This window comes from Patiria miniata, unplaced genomic scaffold, assembly GCF_015706575.1.
Source record: "Patiria miniata isolate m_02_andy unplaced genomic scaffold, ASM1570657v1 HiC_scaffold_1, whole genome shotgun sequence".
In the NCBI taxonomy this organism is placed as follows: domain Eukaryota; kingdom Metazoa; phylum Echinodermata; class Asteroidea; order Valvatida; family Asterinidae; genus Patiria; species Patiria miniata.
The window spans coordinates 27,365,464-27,379,348 of record NW_024037047.1 but is presented as its reverse complement, the minus strand read 5'-3'; the positions used below and the strand labels follow the sequence as shown (position 1 = coordinate 27,379,348).

Genomic DNA, 13,885 nt, shown 5'->3' with positions numbered 1-13,885 from the left:
GTGGCCGTATAAAAAAAATATATATTTAGGGGAGAGATGTTAGAATTAATACATGTAAATGGCGAATTCCTAGACAGGCTCCCGAATCCAATTAGGACGTAAATCTCATCGTTGTTAACGTCCACCTGTGACGTCATGCGATTGTTTCAGCGCTTCATTATTTTGCAGGAATGGAGCAGTGGAGACATCACCTCTCCATTATTTTGGGAAGGTAACACCTCCACCTCTCCATTCGTACAAAATAATGAAGCGGAAAACGAGCTGAGGAAACAGAAACACTTGAATAACTGCTTAATCTTCGAGCAACAAAATTTGCAAATTTTATTTTATAACGGCTCCATTAATTTCTCCCTTTTTTGGGGATACGGTTGTTTTTCTTGGCGTACTTCCTTCAAATAAGAATCTTTCTTAACGCGTTTTAAAATACATGTACAAATACTGGCCCTTCAAAATGTAAGAACATTTTGTTTGTAAACATGCCATTTCATTAAACCTAAACAAACCTCACAAGTCGCATTTCTTTTTTATTTACAAGCTCTTGTGGATTTTTAACAGTGATTTTGAGGCAGATTTAAAACAACACATGCTATATTTCTTAAACACTTTCATTTTATGTTTTACAATGTTGTCACAAAATATGCAGTACATTATATACATGTAAACAGCAGGTCTTAGAGGTTTAATTATAAGATGGAATTTTGCGTCGGGGTGATATAAATCAAATTAGGTTTTGCCCTTCACCGACGCTTTTAAACACTGTATACTCAGTGTGTTACCTCCCGAGTGAAAGTTGGAAAAAAAATCACTTTTTCCCCCAAATTTCTCTCGCGAGGTAACACACTGAGTATACAGTGCTTAAAAACGTCGGTGAAGTGCAAAACCTAATTTGATTTATATCACCCCGACGCAAAATTCCATCTTATAATAGTTTGTGCGGTACCCGCTACTATGTACATCAGATTCGAACCGGCCAACCGACTCCCGTTAGCTCGGGGGTCGAGTGGTGGAACATCTGCACTGGGAAGCAGGAGGTCGTGGGTTCGGGTCCCACCCGAGTGATTTTTTCCAACTTTCACTCGGGAGGTAACACTCTGAGTAAACAGTGTTTAAAAACGTCGGTGAAGGGCAAAACCTCAATTGATTTAGAGGTTTAAATTCAGAGTCAGTGTTATCTTCCTGTCGCGATCATTACGATGCATCGTTGTAGTCCCAGTCGATGAGATCGATGAGATGGACCTTTTCTTTCCTGTCTCCTCCTCTGTGGGTTTACCTTGCATTTGAGTGCGTCACTGGTACGTTTGTATCCTCTTACTGCAAATTAATTGCTCATCAACCTCGTTGTCGTAGGCTTACATTGGAGTTGCTGCACTTGCTCGGAGCTGTTGCTGTGCTGTGTACCACACTTTGCCTTTAGGGTTAGCCAGAGGTCAGGCGCGGTTCCGGGGCGGGGCCGTCAACTCCCCCAAGCTCTGTCAAATTTGTTTTGCATAGAAATTCCTAAACACTAATTTTACCCCCCCCCCTGCTCTGAACCCCCCCCCCCCCCCCAAAAAAAAAATATACGGGTTTAATGTCCGCCTGTTCCAAATACGGACAGAGGCAGCTTAGATACGGGGTATTTGTACACAATTCTGTAATCGAGTGTTAATAATCGTCGAATTTGAGCAGCAACCCCTATTGAAATATAGTACCAGCCCTCCCATCCCCAACCCCACCCACCCCCTCGCCCCCAGTTCTTGATTTTACGGAGGCCAGGTGTCCGGAGAAGAAAACCTGTCTACATTTTATAATTTTGTTTGCTGATGAACCCCCCCCCCCGCGAAATTGCCGGATCCGCCCCTGAAGGTCTAAGGTAGAAGGCGTCTGTTGCTCGTTGGGCTGGACAATGCTGTAGGTAATTTTCATACAGTCTCACAATGCAGCGGGACGGATGGGCTTTGTTTTCGTGAGCGTCCACAACTTTGGGATTAATTTTGCGATGTTTAAGCCCGCCCTCATTTGCCTTGGAGACATCTTCAGCATAGCGTGAAACTTCCCACCATCCTTGTCTGTGGAGACAGCTGCGAATTGCGGTTTCGCAAATTCCTCGGGCATTATCCTTTACTTAACATTTAATTGTTGGGCCAATGCAGGTATTCAAAGAATTCTGCCTCTGACATGAAAGCACGAATTAATAGGACTTAGACAGAAACTAAACGGACGTCAAAGTTTAAATGAATTCGAGCCCCCCCCCCCTTCCCTCTTCCTTCTCCCCTCCCCCACCAACCAACCACCTTCGCATTTTGTGAATGCAACGGGAAATCTTGAACGTGCAACAGTTTTCTTGGCCCCCGAATTATTGCTTCTGAATTGTCCCTGGTATGTACTATAAACGGAGACACAACGATGAGTATTACGCGCATTGCGTGTGCTCAACCATCCTTTGTATCGGCAACGGCGCTTCTGTGGATGGAGGACGCTATGAAAAATTGATATATAGATGAAAACTGAATTCATCTCTAGTCATGCTTGGGAAATTAATTTGGCAATTTAGTCGAAACGACGAGGCAGGTGGCAGGCAGTTAATGGTTGTGCTCTTTTGTGTCTTTCCCCGCTGTTACTGAATTATCAATCATAATGGTAGCATTCTACGCTTGGCCTGCATCAGGGGAAAACGACTTTTAGTTGCTACTACATGTAAACCATACACTGTTTAAGCGTTAACAAGAAGAAAAAAGGTGTGCGACGGTAGAACATCTCTCAATTTGAAAAGTTTGCTTTCAATATCCCGTTTATTGTCTGTCTTATATTGCAGAAGTGCGGAGGTTTCGATTAAATCCGAAAAGGGGGCTCACTCAACTTCAAATGTCTACTCTCCATGTTAGGAGTCTTTTTCACTTGGTGCTTTTGACTGTAAAAGAAATCCCTCGTTCTCAAAAAACAAAATGTCACTGAGGTATGTGTTTGGTACGCAACACCAACCAAATTCAAACTATATTGATCGCGAAACTCTAAATTTCGAAACGCGGCTGCACATGGGGTCACTCCCCGACTACCAATTTTGCTTGGCACAAACAAAACGACGTCGAGCGCCGTTCTCTAGGCTATATGAAAAAAAGTGCTAGAATGAACAATGTAATACAGAAACAGAATAATATGCATCTTAAGTAATCTTTAATTTAATTTGACGTTGACTGAATGTTACCAGTAACATGGCCGGTGTGGCAGGTAATTCTGTCCCCCCTGGTAAATGTGTCCCCCCGGACAGATTTACCGGGTCGTGACCCGGTAAATCTGTCCGGGGGGACACTTTTACCTAGGTAAACCTGTCCCCCTCTAGGTAAATCTGTCCCCCTGCACGACGTTAAATGTGTCCCTCCTGGTAAACGTGTCCCCGTGCAACGTCACAAGTCTAGCACCCAGACTGTATATTAGTAAATTAGTAAAGTTATTACTTGTTTTTGCGCGGCGCCTTGTTAAATTCGGGAATGGTGCTTACGTCACGTCAAAGCACAAATCCCGTTTTGATGACGACTTCGGGAGCGAGCGATTTGCATGGTGGGCGAGCGCGCGAGTGAACCGCACCTACGGAGGGCATGCGCGCTAGCGATAGGTTGAGTATTACTACGCGTGCCTTTGCTGCTTTCTTGCAGAAACATAGATCGGTTGATTAACATCTAAACGTTAATTTCATTTTGATAATCATTGATGAAGGGTGGAAAAATCTAAAAATGTATACCCTGTGCGCTGAATTGATTATAATAACATCAATAAAACAACTTATGCGTGCAAAACCAGGGGGACAGAATTAACTGGAGGGGACAGAATTACCTGGAGGGGGACAGACTTTACGGGACAGGGGGGACACTTTTACCTAGGTAATTCTGTCCCCCGGACACTTTTACCGGGGGACAGAATTACCGTCCACACCGGCACTGTACCATTTTGTATTTAGCCCCGCCAACGTGTGATTGGTATATAGTTCTCTCCTTGGTTGCCAGCGAGTTTAGAACTAGCTCCAGTGGCCACCTGACCAAAATCTGTGATCTAATTGGTCAAAGCGTATTAAATGATCGGCATGGAAGACATCTTTATTCACATGAACATGCAGATGGCTATGTTTATAACTCCGTGCTCTGTACTTAAGAGATGCGACGAGGGTTATGCGTACTCTTCCAGCGTGAACGAATAACAAAAAAGGGGGAAACGAGAAGCACTTCAATTATGCATTTCTCTCGACACTGCGCTTCAGTGAATTACACAATTGTGGAATGATAAACGTAGTAAAAGCCATTTCTATCCATTAAAAAGACAATTAGCAGACACGAGGCAGAAAACGGGTAGTTAATGGTTCGGTTTCTTTGTGTGAATTCCAACAAATACCGTATTATTAATGATACATACGAGATAAAACGACGTAGATATTATCATGCATGGTTCACCACCGACCATATTTTTTTTTGGGGGGGGGGGGGGTTCTTCTTTCTCCTCCTATGAACCAAATACTCATTGGTGTGGGCATCGCCAGAGGGGGAGAAAGAGGGGATAAACAAAATCCAGGAAAGAGTAATATTACCAAAAGAAAATTGTTGAAAACAATATCATCTTATCAATTAAATACATGTTTAGCAATTCAAACTGTTGAAAAGAGGCTTAAAACGCGGTCACATAAATATCCTCATGTAGATTTTGAACACGGAGCCCAAGCAAAAAATGCCAATTACCCCATAGACACCTCAACCCTAACGTCATCCCCCATCTCTGTCCTCCTCGATATTTTTACTGCTGGAGGTTTATCGTGGTACTTGAGTGTGCTCAGCCCTCCCCCTCCCTCCAGAATATGTGATGGAGACACCCATGCCTGTATAGCACGGGGGACGATCGGGAGCAGAGATCATGACTTGTCTGTATTAGGAGTGATTTGTCTCACTTTCACTAGGGATGTAACACACTGAGTATACAACGTTTTATACGTTGGTGAAGGGCAAAACCTTTTATTGAATTAATTTAAAGATAATTGCTTGAATAAACAATGGAATACAGCAAAAGGAGATTATCCATCCTAAGTAATCGTCAACCTTAACTTTGACTGAAGTTATCGGTAACATGGCCGGGACTGGACCATTACGTGTTTGACCAGTAGCCACTCGTGACCGAATTGATCAGTGCGTGTTATATGACCGACATGCAAGACGAGTTTATTGGCATGAACCTGCATGATAGTATAAGTCCATGTACTATACTTAAGAGATGCGACAAGGGCCAGGCTTTCTCTGTCAACGTGAACGAATAATAATAATCATAAAAACACAGAGAAGCTCTTCAATCATTTATTTCTCTCAGAACTGCGCTTCAGTGAATTACACAGTTACGGAGAGATGAATATGGCGCAAAATTCATTTCTTCCCATTAAAAAACCGATTAACAGACACAAGGCACAAAACAGGTAGTAGATGGCTCAGTTCCTTTGTGTGTTTCCCTGTAAATACCGAATTATTAATGGTACATGTCATCAGAGTTAACACGACATATATATTATCGCACATGATCCACCCACGAGGCGGTTATTTTTTGCGGGGGTTGGGATGTCCTTTTTTCCCCAGTGTTTTTTTTTTGTTATTGAAGCTGTTTTTCTTCGTACTTTTCTTATTTATCCAGATGATATAGTGACTCGTAAGGATGAGCGTCGCGAGAGTAGCAGGCTTAATACGATAATTAAAACACAAGATGGTCGCAAACAATATTATCTAATTAAATTTATCTCACCCTTTACCAAACCATCCCCTCCCCTTCTCGATATTTATACTGCCGGTAATTTCTGAAATTCCTGGCTCACGGGATAGGGGAGGCGTGTCCTCCCCATTCCCCAGCAATATTTTGGTTAGGGACGAGAACGCGGTGACTCCCCTAATCCCTCTCAATACTTGGTCCCAGAGCATATTATTGTAACAAAATTAAAAGTATCTTCACAAAATTATACCATCCCAGTATTACCGGTGAAAGGTATTGCTCTTTTAACACCCATTGTCCGTTGATTCAACAATGTGAGGAATAGACGTAAAACGTGTACATGCAGACATGCAAGTATGAAAAGCGCCCCTTTAGTAAGGTGTCGTCTTCCCCCACCCCCTTTTCTAAGCCGTTGGTTCCCCGCATGCTGGCAAGAATTGGCCACTGTTGGTACTTGTCGTTATATAGGTGATTTTACAATTTAAACCCACTCAACCTTCTCCTCGATACACTTGTATTTTATTCAAATGTCTAATCAAGGATAATTTCCGAATTGTACCTAAAATCCCGAAAAAAAAGTCGTGGAAGAAAATCTAGGCTATTGAAACACGCACTGTGAGTGTCACAAAGGGTGTAATGGCCACTCTAATACTATATTGTGTCGTCAACATGTCGCATTCACATTAATATCTCACACAGGTACTCCGGTGTTCAAAATTGATAAATAAAACTGTCGAATAAAGCAATTGATTGCAATATTACCAGCTCCCACTTAAGCCCCGCCCATCTTGTTAACGTGTACCAATGAGAGAAAAGAATGTGATTGATCTAGTTCGTGCTCTTTCCTGATTGGCTAGCTGGTTATGACGTCATGCTGTTTAGCAGTCTGCGAAGCGAAGCTGCCGGGGCGAGCTGGGGTGGTTTTGTGTGCCCGTTGATATACCATCAACCTGACGGATTCTGGATCATTGCATTTGTGACAATGGACGGAGCAGTAGCTTGGATTCTGATGGCATCAGCACTGACAGGTAGGTGGAAGTTTGATCTGTAAAGAAATTTATTTTGATAACCAGAAATAACACGTAGCATCCAAACGCCACTTTGGCGAATCTTGTTTTTCGGATGTATATGTTTGGGGAATCTTGTTTTTCGGATGAATATGTTTGGTGAATCTTGTTTTTCGGATGTATATGTTTAGCAAGTCTTGTTTTTTGGAGGTATATGTTTCCCGAGTAGTAGCTTGGATTCTGATGGCATCAGCACTGACAGGTAGGTGGAAGTTTGATCTGCGAAGAAGTTTATTTTGATAACCAGAAATAACACGTAGCATCCAAACGCCACTTTGGTGAATTTGGACAAAGACCATTCGCAGTGTTGAAAAACTTCCAAGTATTTCCTGGCAATTACAAATGAATTCGTTTTTTTTTTCAATCCCTGTTGTTTTCTTTTAACTTATCCAAAATGACAGACTGCACTCGACCTGCCCATCTAAGGATTCAGCCTGCACCACCATGCAGTTTGAAGAAAAAAACACAGTGGACACAAAATTGTGTAAAACATTAAGTAAACATCATTGCTTGTAAGACGAAATGCAAATTTCTTCCTCCGAAAAGATATTATATTTTTCATAGTCGGAGAGCTAGAGATGAAGTGGTATGTGTTTCGAGGATGCACATTGTAGGCAGTGACCGGTGTTTTTTTGTGCCGTGTTATAACGCCAACCCGACCAATTGCATACTGTTTTGATTTATCAGGGCCGTGTATAAAAGTAGGGAACTGGGAGGGGCTGGTGCTGAGTGAAACCTCCACCTCAATAATTATCCAGTCGGCATTTAGAGCCTCTGTCGGTCGATCAGCCACCAAATTAAAATACAGAACAGCACGGGCGTTGATGGAGGGAGGTTGAGGTGGTGTGACGGGTATGGCAATTAAAATTTGTTGTCGGTAAAATCCTCGTTCTGTCGACCACATCGTGTGTCACTCGGTAAATGATGCCGCCATGAATAACGTCACCTGATGTCCTAAAGTATTACAGATTTTTGAACAACCCATCCCCCACCCTTCAACCCGAAACAAAGGTCGGTGTCACTCTTCCATTTTTAAAATGTTTTTGCGGCAGCCCGGTGATCGGAGAAAGTCTACCTTCCCAGCAGGGATGTCCTAGTGGCAAATTGTTGTCATACTCCCACCCCCATTCAAATTGGGCTGACCAACGGTTCTGGTTGATTGCAATGACAGCAGCTCAAGAATGTTACAGATAATTCATAAACCTGTACAGGACTCTTTCTTTCTGAGTAATCAGAGTTAATTTATTTGAATTCACCAAACGGTGTATTGGGAACTCATCACGCAATTGTTTGTGTCAAAGTAACAAGTAACAAATATATTGATATTGTGATGCTTTAGATTTATCGCTAGAGGGCGCTTTACCCATCCACTCTGCTTTGTATAGGGGGAAAAAGTTTCCATATTTTGCTTTCCAATATTAAAGATGCTCATCTTTCAAATTTTCGGCACCAATTGGTTACCACTAGAAGGGCGGTAAGAATCCTTTTTCACCACTTCGGAAATAACGATAATTGTGTTACGTTGGATTTACCGCGAGAGGGCGCTGGACCCCTCAACTTTGTTTTGTATGGTAAACATTGTTTCCATTTTTTTTGCATTCCAACAATTGAATTCTTTAGAATGAAACTCATCATTCAAACTTTTGATACTTCGTCACTAGGGGGCGGTATGAATCCTTTTCACCACTATGGACATTTTTTTATATAGAATTTTTGTTCCGTTAGATTTACTGCGAGAGGGCGCTTCACAAATCCAACTTTGTCTGAATTCAAATATTTGTTATGTTCGATTGTTGGTGTCATTTGACTTATCGTTTAAACTTGAGCACCTTGCATTGTTATCACTGGGTGGCGGTATAATCCTTTTCACCACTTTGCAATAAGGCTGCGTTGCAATTACTTGGCTACGACAAGAAATTACACATGCGCCTACGGAAGCGGCTGCAGCCACTTCCCATAGACTGTGTGTTATTGCTAGTCGTAGCCAAGTAATTTGTTCATGACCGAACTGAATGATAATGGTTGCGATAGATTTATCGCGAGAGGGCGCTTTAACTATCCACCCTATTTTGTATGTGAGAAAACTGTTTCCGTGGTTTGCATTTGAATGTTTGTTACATTCATTTCTTGTGTCATTGGACTCATACTTCAAACTTTTGGCATTTTGGTTATCACTGGGCAGGCATAAATAATTTTTACGACTTGGTGGGGTGGGGGGGGGGGGGGGGCGGGGTCTTTATATTTTACATCTGAATTCGAATTATTCAGTGAGTACGCTTCAAATACAGTCAAGATGGGATTGTTCTGATATTAGATAGTTCTTTTATGAGGAAAACTGTCAGTAACGATGATATGAAAAACTAAAAGTTCTGACGCATCAGCGACATTCACTAAGTTTAAAAGCCTAAAGAGGAATTTCGAAGGAAAACCGAAAAACGGAGTAACGGACATTATCAAATCCACAATATGTGCCCATTGGTATCCGAACCTTGGTCACCAAAGGTAAATGCTAATCAATATTGCACCACAAAACTAACCTAAACATTGACATATTTTTTTTCTTTTTCTTTTTTGCTTGCATGTTTACGAAAACTGTAGTGTTGGCCTCATGCCACAAAGTCTGCTTCATTGGATCGGAGTACAACCCCCAAGCTGGTATCCCACCCCGTTGGTTCCTGCCGTACAAAGACCCATGCGAATGCACAGCTATACGTCTCGGTGGGATGCAAATGCCCGCTTCGTCATACCGCCAGGGTGCGCCCCACTACCTTAAGGAGCTTTTCCTGAGTGAGGACTCCGACGAAATTCAAGCTTACTTCAAGTGCAGTCGAACGACTACAGCTAGTGGAACGACTTCTGCTGGTGGAGCAACTTCTGCTGTTGGAGCGACTATTGTTGGTGAAGCGACTACTGTTGGTGGAGCGACTACTGCTGGTGAAGCGACTACTGCTAGTGGAACGACCACTGCTAGTGGAACGACTACTGCTAGTGGAACGACTACTGCAGCTAGTGGTACGACTACTGCTAGTGGTACGACTACTGCTAGTGGTACAACTACTGCCAGTAGCCCGACTACAGTTAATACAGGTAATACTTCCGGCTCTAACTACTGCTTCATTTCAAACTACACTGTAAAAAAATTGCCCGTACAATATACGGTCAAAAGTCGTGCAGCGAAGTTTCACCTGTCTACCTTTTTTTAACGGTTGAACCGTACTTTGTTTTATGGATAAACCGATTTTGCTTCCTATAAAAGGTCTGCAATTACTGCTTCCTTTCACGTGCATTGTATTTTCAGAAAAACGAATGATACTCGATTTATTTTTACTAATCAAACCTTTATTTGGAACAGTTTTGCCAATCATTTGTATCTTCTCCAATGCCTGTAGATTACTTTAAACACATCCGTCATTGAAGCCTTTGGGCCTGGTCCACAATCCCGTTTATTTTATACACCTTGGTATGTCATACATACACATGCGCACTTGCATGTATGCACACATGCTCTCTGTTTGTTGTGTGAGCCTGCACGTAAACGCCATACAAATTCACTCTTCACATCTTCTACACGACAACTAACAATATTTTAACATAAACTAGCCAGATACAAAATAAAATTACAATTACAATTAAAACATGCAGAAAAAAGCCACTTATCGGCGATGCGCGAGCAACCCTGAAGTGAACTGTAAGTTACGGGTTTGTTGGTAAAATGAAACACGTACTTCATTTATGGTTACTCACAATGAATATTTTCGCAACTTTCGCCGTAAAATATACATTTTTCTTTACAATGTAGTAATAAGAGGGAAATATTTGGTTTTGTGTTGCTTTTGTTTATTATCTCTTTAATGACGTTTTGTGTTGCTTTTGTTTCTTATCACTTTAATGACGTTGAACTCTCGATTAGCTTACCGGAACGGTTCTCGGAGCTTTCTTCGCTTAATAAAATAAAATCCTCTAGAGTCATGAATCAGACAAAAATGATGAAATCTATTTCATCGACCAGTAGGAGTTGATTAAACACAATTTAGGACAGAAATTTACTTTTTGGTAAATAACAGAATGCTACTTGCTGTAGGATAACAAAATCCAAATCCAGTATTGGACCAAGACTATCCTACGGCCTTTTGAGAGTCTCCGTCCCCAGCCAAAAGTGAGGCTCACATAGACCCCCCTCCAGTGCTTTGCTTATTAGATTCAGTGAATTTCAGTCTATGAATGCGTCTATATTAAATACTGATGCCCAAATCAGCAGAGAATATTTTGCACTTGCACGGGTCATCCGGGTTAGATGGATACATATTACCAGTTTCGGAGCCCCCTTCCTCAAAAAAGAGGGAGTGAAAGTTGACATATATACATCGATATGGTTTATTTTCTCTCCTTGCAGCAACAGCTGAGTGTTCAGAGCCTCTTGGTATGAAGGACGGGACAATCCCTGATGATCACATCACGGCGTCCAGCTTTATTGATGCTTCATGTTGCACACCCCAGAAGGGACGGCTGAACAGTGGCGGTGTATGGAAACCATCAAGGTAGGTATCAAAGGAAACCATCGTTAGCTACCACAAATTACACACAACACTTACATCCATATTTGACCTTACAAAGACGGAAGACATTTCATTCAATCTGATTTTATTTTGGTCCTAGCCGACAAAGTAGTTTATTTAACGAAATCAACTACTTTTTGTTTATTTAATATGTTTGCAACCCCCTCAATTACTGTTTTTAAAGGTTGCCCTGCAAGTCCGGTTTCCCGGTCCCTACACTATCGAATCTAATAGGAGGGGCGGAAACCAGTTTACCCTGAGACAACTTCATTATTTTCGGGCAGCAATTAATTGGACATTTATTTCGTAATTATTCCTTAAATAAAAGAAGGCCGATATTTTTGTTCAATGTCTCATTCAAAATGGAGTATGTTCTGCATTTGTAGAAAGATTTCAATTGGAAAGAATATTTTTTTTTCGAATGAAAGTCAAAATAATACTGATAAAGCTTAAATGAACTCCACTAGTAACATTAATATAAAAATTGTTGACACATTCAGATTACAAGTTATGAAAAGGCTTCAATAGTTTATTCGCGTTCAGCTTTTGTCAATCCCTCTCATGATAAAAGCGGGTGTTTTTTTGCGGAGCATGTTTATTTCATTGTTCCCCACCTCCATCCACTCTGTGTACATAGCAATGAAGGTTCCTGGATCGAGGTGGACCTGGCCACCAGTACTGTGGTGTCTGGCGTCATAACAAAAAGCCTGACAAACAGCAGGTATCCTGGATATGTAACGAAGTACAAAGTGGCCTTTGGGAATCAGTCCACATCCAATTCGACATATGTGACAGATGCAAACGGAAACGCCAAGGTACATTGATCACAATTTTCTTTCTTTTTAGCCCACCTTTTTGTATTATCAAATCAAAGCATCCACGTACCGGTCAACCGCTACGAGTGGAATTACCCCATCACCCTCTTTTATCCAATATTACCAATAAAATGAAATTAAAAATTGCTCGCTTTGAAGAGCACCCACGTAAATAGCACCTAATTGAGAACAGCCATACGTTGTATGCAGCCCCCTTGCCTCTGTTTTGTATTGTGGCGGCTGGGTGAGTGCAGACAAATTCCTGGCTACCTTCCGCCGAGAAATGGTCTGTCAGTGATCCTCGCCAACAAAGTACGTACATTCATTCATTCATTCATTCATAAAAGGTTTATTAAAAATTGTCATCACAGCAAAAAACTGAATTGCAACAATTATTACAATATTTAAAAAAAAAACATGAAGAGATAACATTCAATATATATTTAAAACATTTAAGAAAAGTAAAAGACTAAAATGCACCAAAGCGCAGGCGAACCAGCGCTGTCTCGACACCCGCGCAAACTCACTGCACTCCATCCCGACCCAATCATCCCATGAATGGAATAGTTCCATGGACAATTAAGCCGGGACGGAGCACACCAGTCCGCACAAGTGTCAAGATCACTTAGTTAAAATAGTTAATACTGATAAACTGCATCCCAAAGGAACACTTTCAAAATAAACTAGCCAAAACAACTTCAATCAGACGAGAGAGACACCACTTTAGTAAAAAAGTTAGTCAAAAAGACCTCTCCCACGACCAACCAACGCTGCCTCTATACCAGCCAACTCTGAGAGTGAAAATAAAAATTACTATTGCACATTATTTGAAATGATATTGATACTGGTACATGTAGTTGAAAGCATGAAAATAAGCGAGTATCTGATAACATTATGAAGGATTTGTTTCCAACTAATCTGCAAGAAAGTGTCTCCCTTCTTCCAATATTTTCACAGTTATAAAGATAAAACCTGTATTCGTATGCTTCTGTTGCAGGTGTTCAAGGGTAACACTGATCACGACACCCCGGTCACTAACCTGTTTGATGAGAGTGTGGTGGCGACTGTAGTGCGCATTGAGCCTACCGAATGGCATACTCGGGTTCGTCTGCAACTGGAGTTGCTTGGGTGTCGCCTTGATTAATTAGGCTGAATCAGTGGTATTTTGAACATTCGTTTTTGCAAGATTGCATTACGATATACATTTAACCTAACGCATTAAGGCAGAACCAGAGGGCAATGGTTTGGTACCGCTTGGACAGGCATGAATATACGATTGTGTATTAGTGTTACTAGATTAAAACAACAAAGAACACATCTGAGGTAGCTGGAAGGCATAAGGTCTATGGCAACATGAGTGCGATAGAACTATGACATTTTTTGGTGATATTCAAAGAGGATAATGCAATAAGGTCGTGACAGTCATACTAATGAACATACTGTGAAATATGTAACCACTGAACAATATGCACAAGATTTGGAGTCCGGGTTGCAATTATTTGGTAACAAATAATAACCGTTTGAAATCGATTCAATAAACCATACCGCATACAGGTAATTATGACCAAATAAGCCATATGATATGCCATAGAAAAGGTGGTTGACTTTTTTCCCAAGAATACTTTCGAAACATGTTGGCTTAAAAATAGCGCGTGTTTAGAAATTCAATTTCATTTTTGATATAATAAGCTTAATTAGAGTTTACCTCGCTGCTGTAAAAAAAAAAGCTAGAAAGTAG

At 41.3% G+C, this 13,885-nt stretch overlaps 1 protein-coding gene across 1 annotated transcript; it reads left to right on the top strand.

Annotated features, from left to right (window-relative positions):
• The first annotated feature begins 3,191 nt into the window (after positions 1–3,191).
• LOC119732534 (retinoschisin-like) lies at positions 3,192–13,291 on the top strand. Its single transcript, XM_038206096.1, has 6 exons — positions 3,192–3,207; positions 6,567–6,737; positions 9,375–9,655; positions 11,190–11,314; positions 11,970–12,147; positions 13,145–13,291. The coding sequence occupies exons 1-6, from the start codon at positions 3,192–3,194 to the stop codon at positions 13,289–13,291; spliced, it is 918 nt and encodes a 305-aa protein (XP_038062024.1).
• The last annotated feature ends 594 nt before the right edge of the window (positions 13,292–13,885 follow it).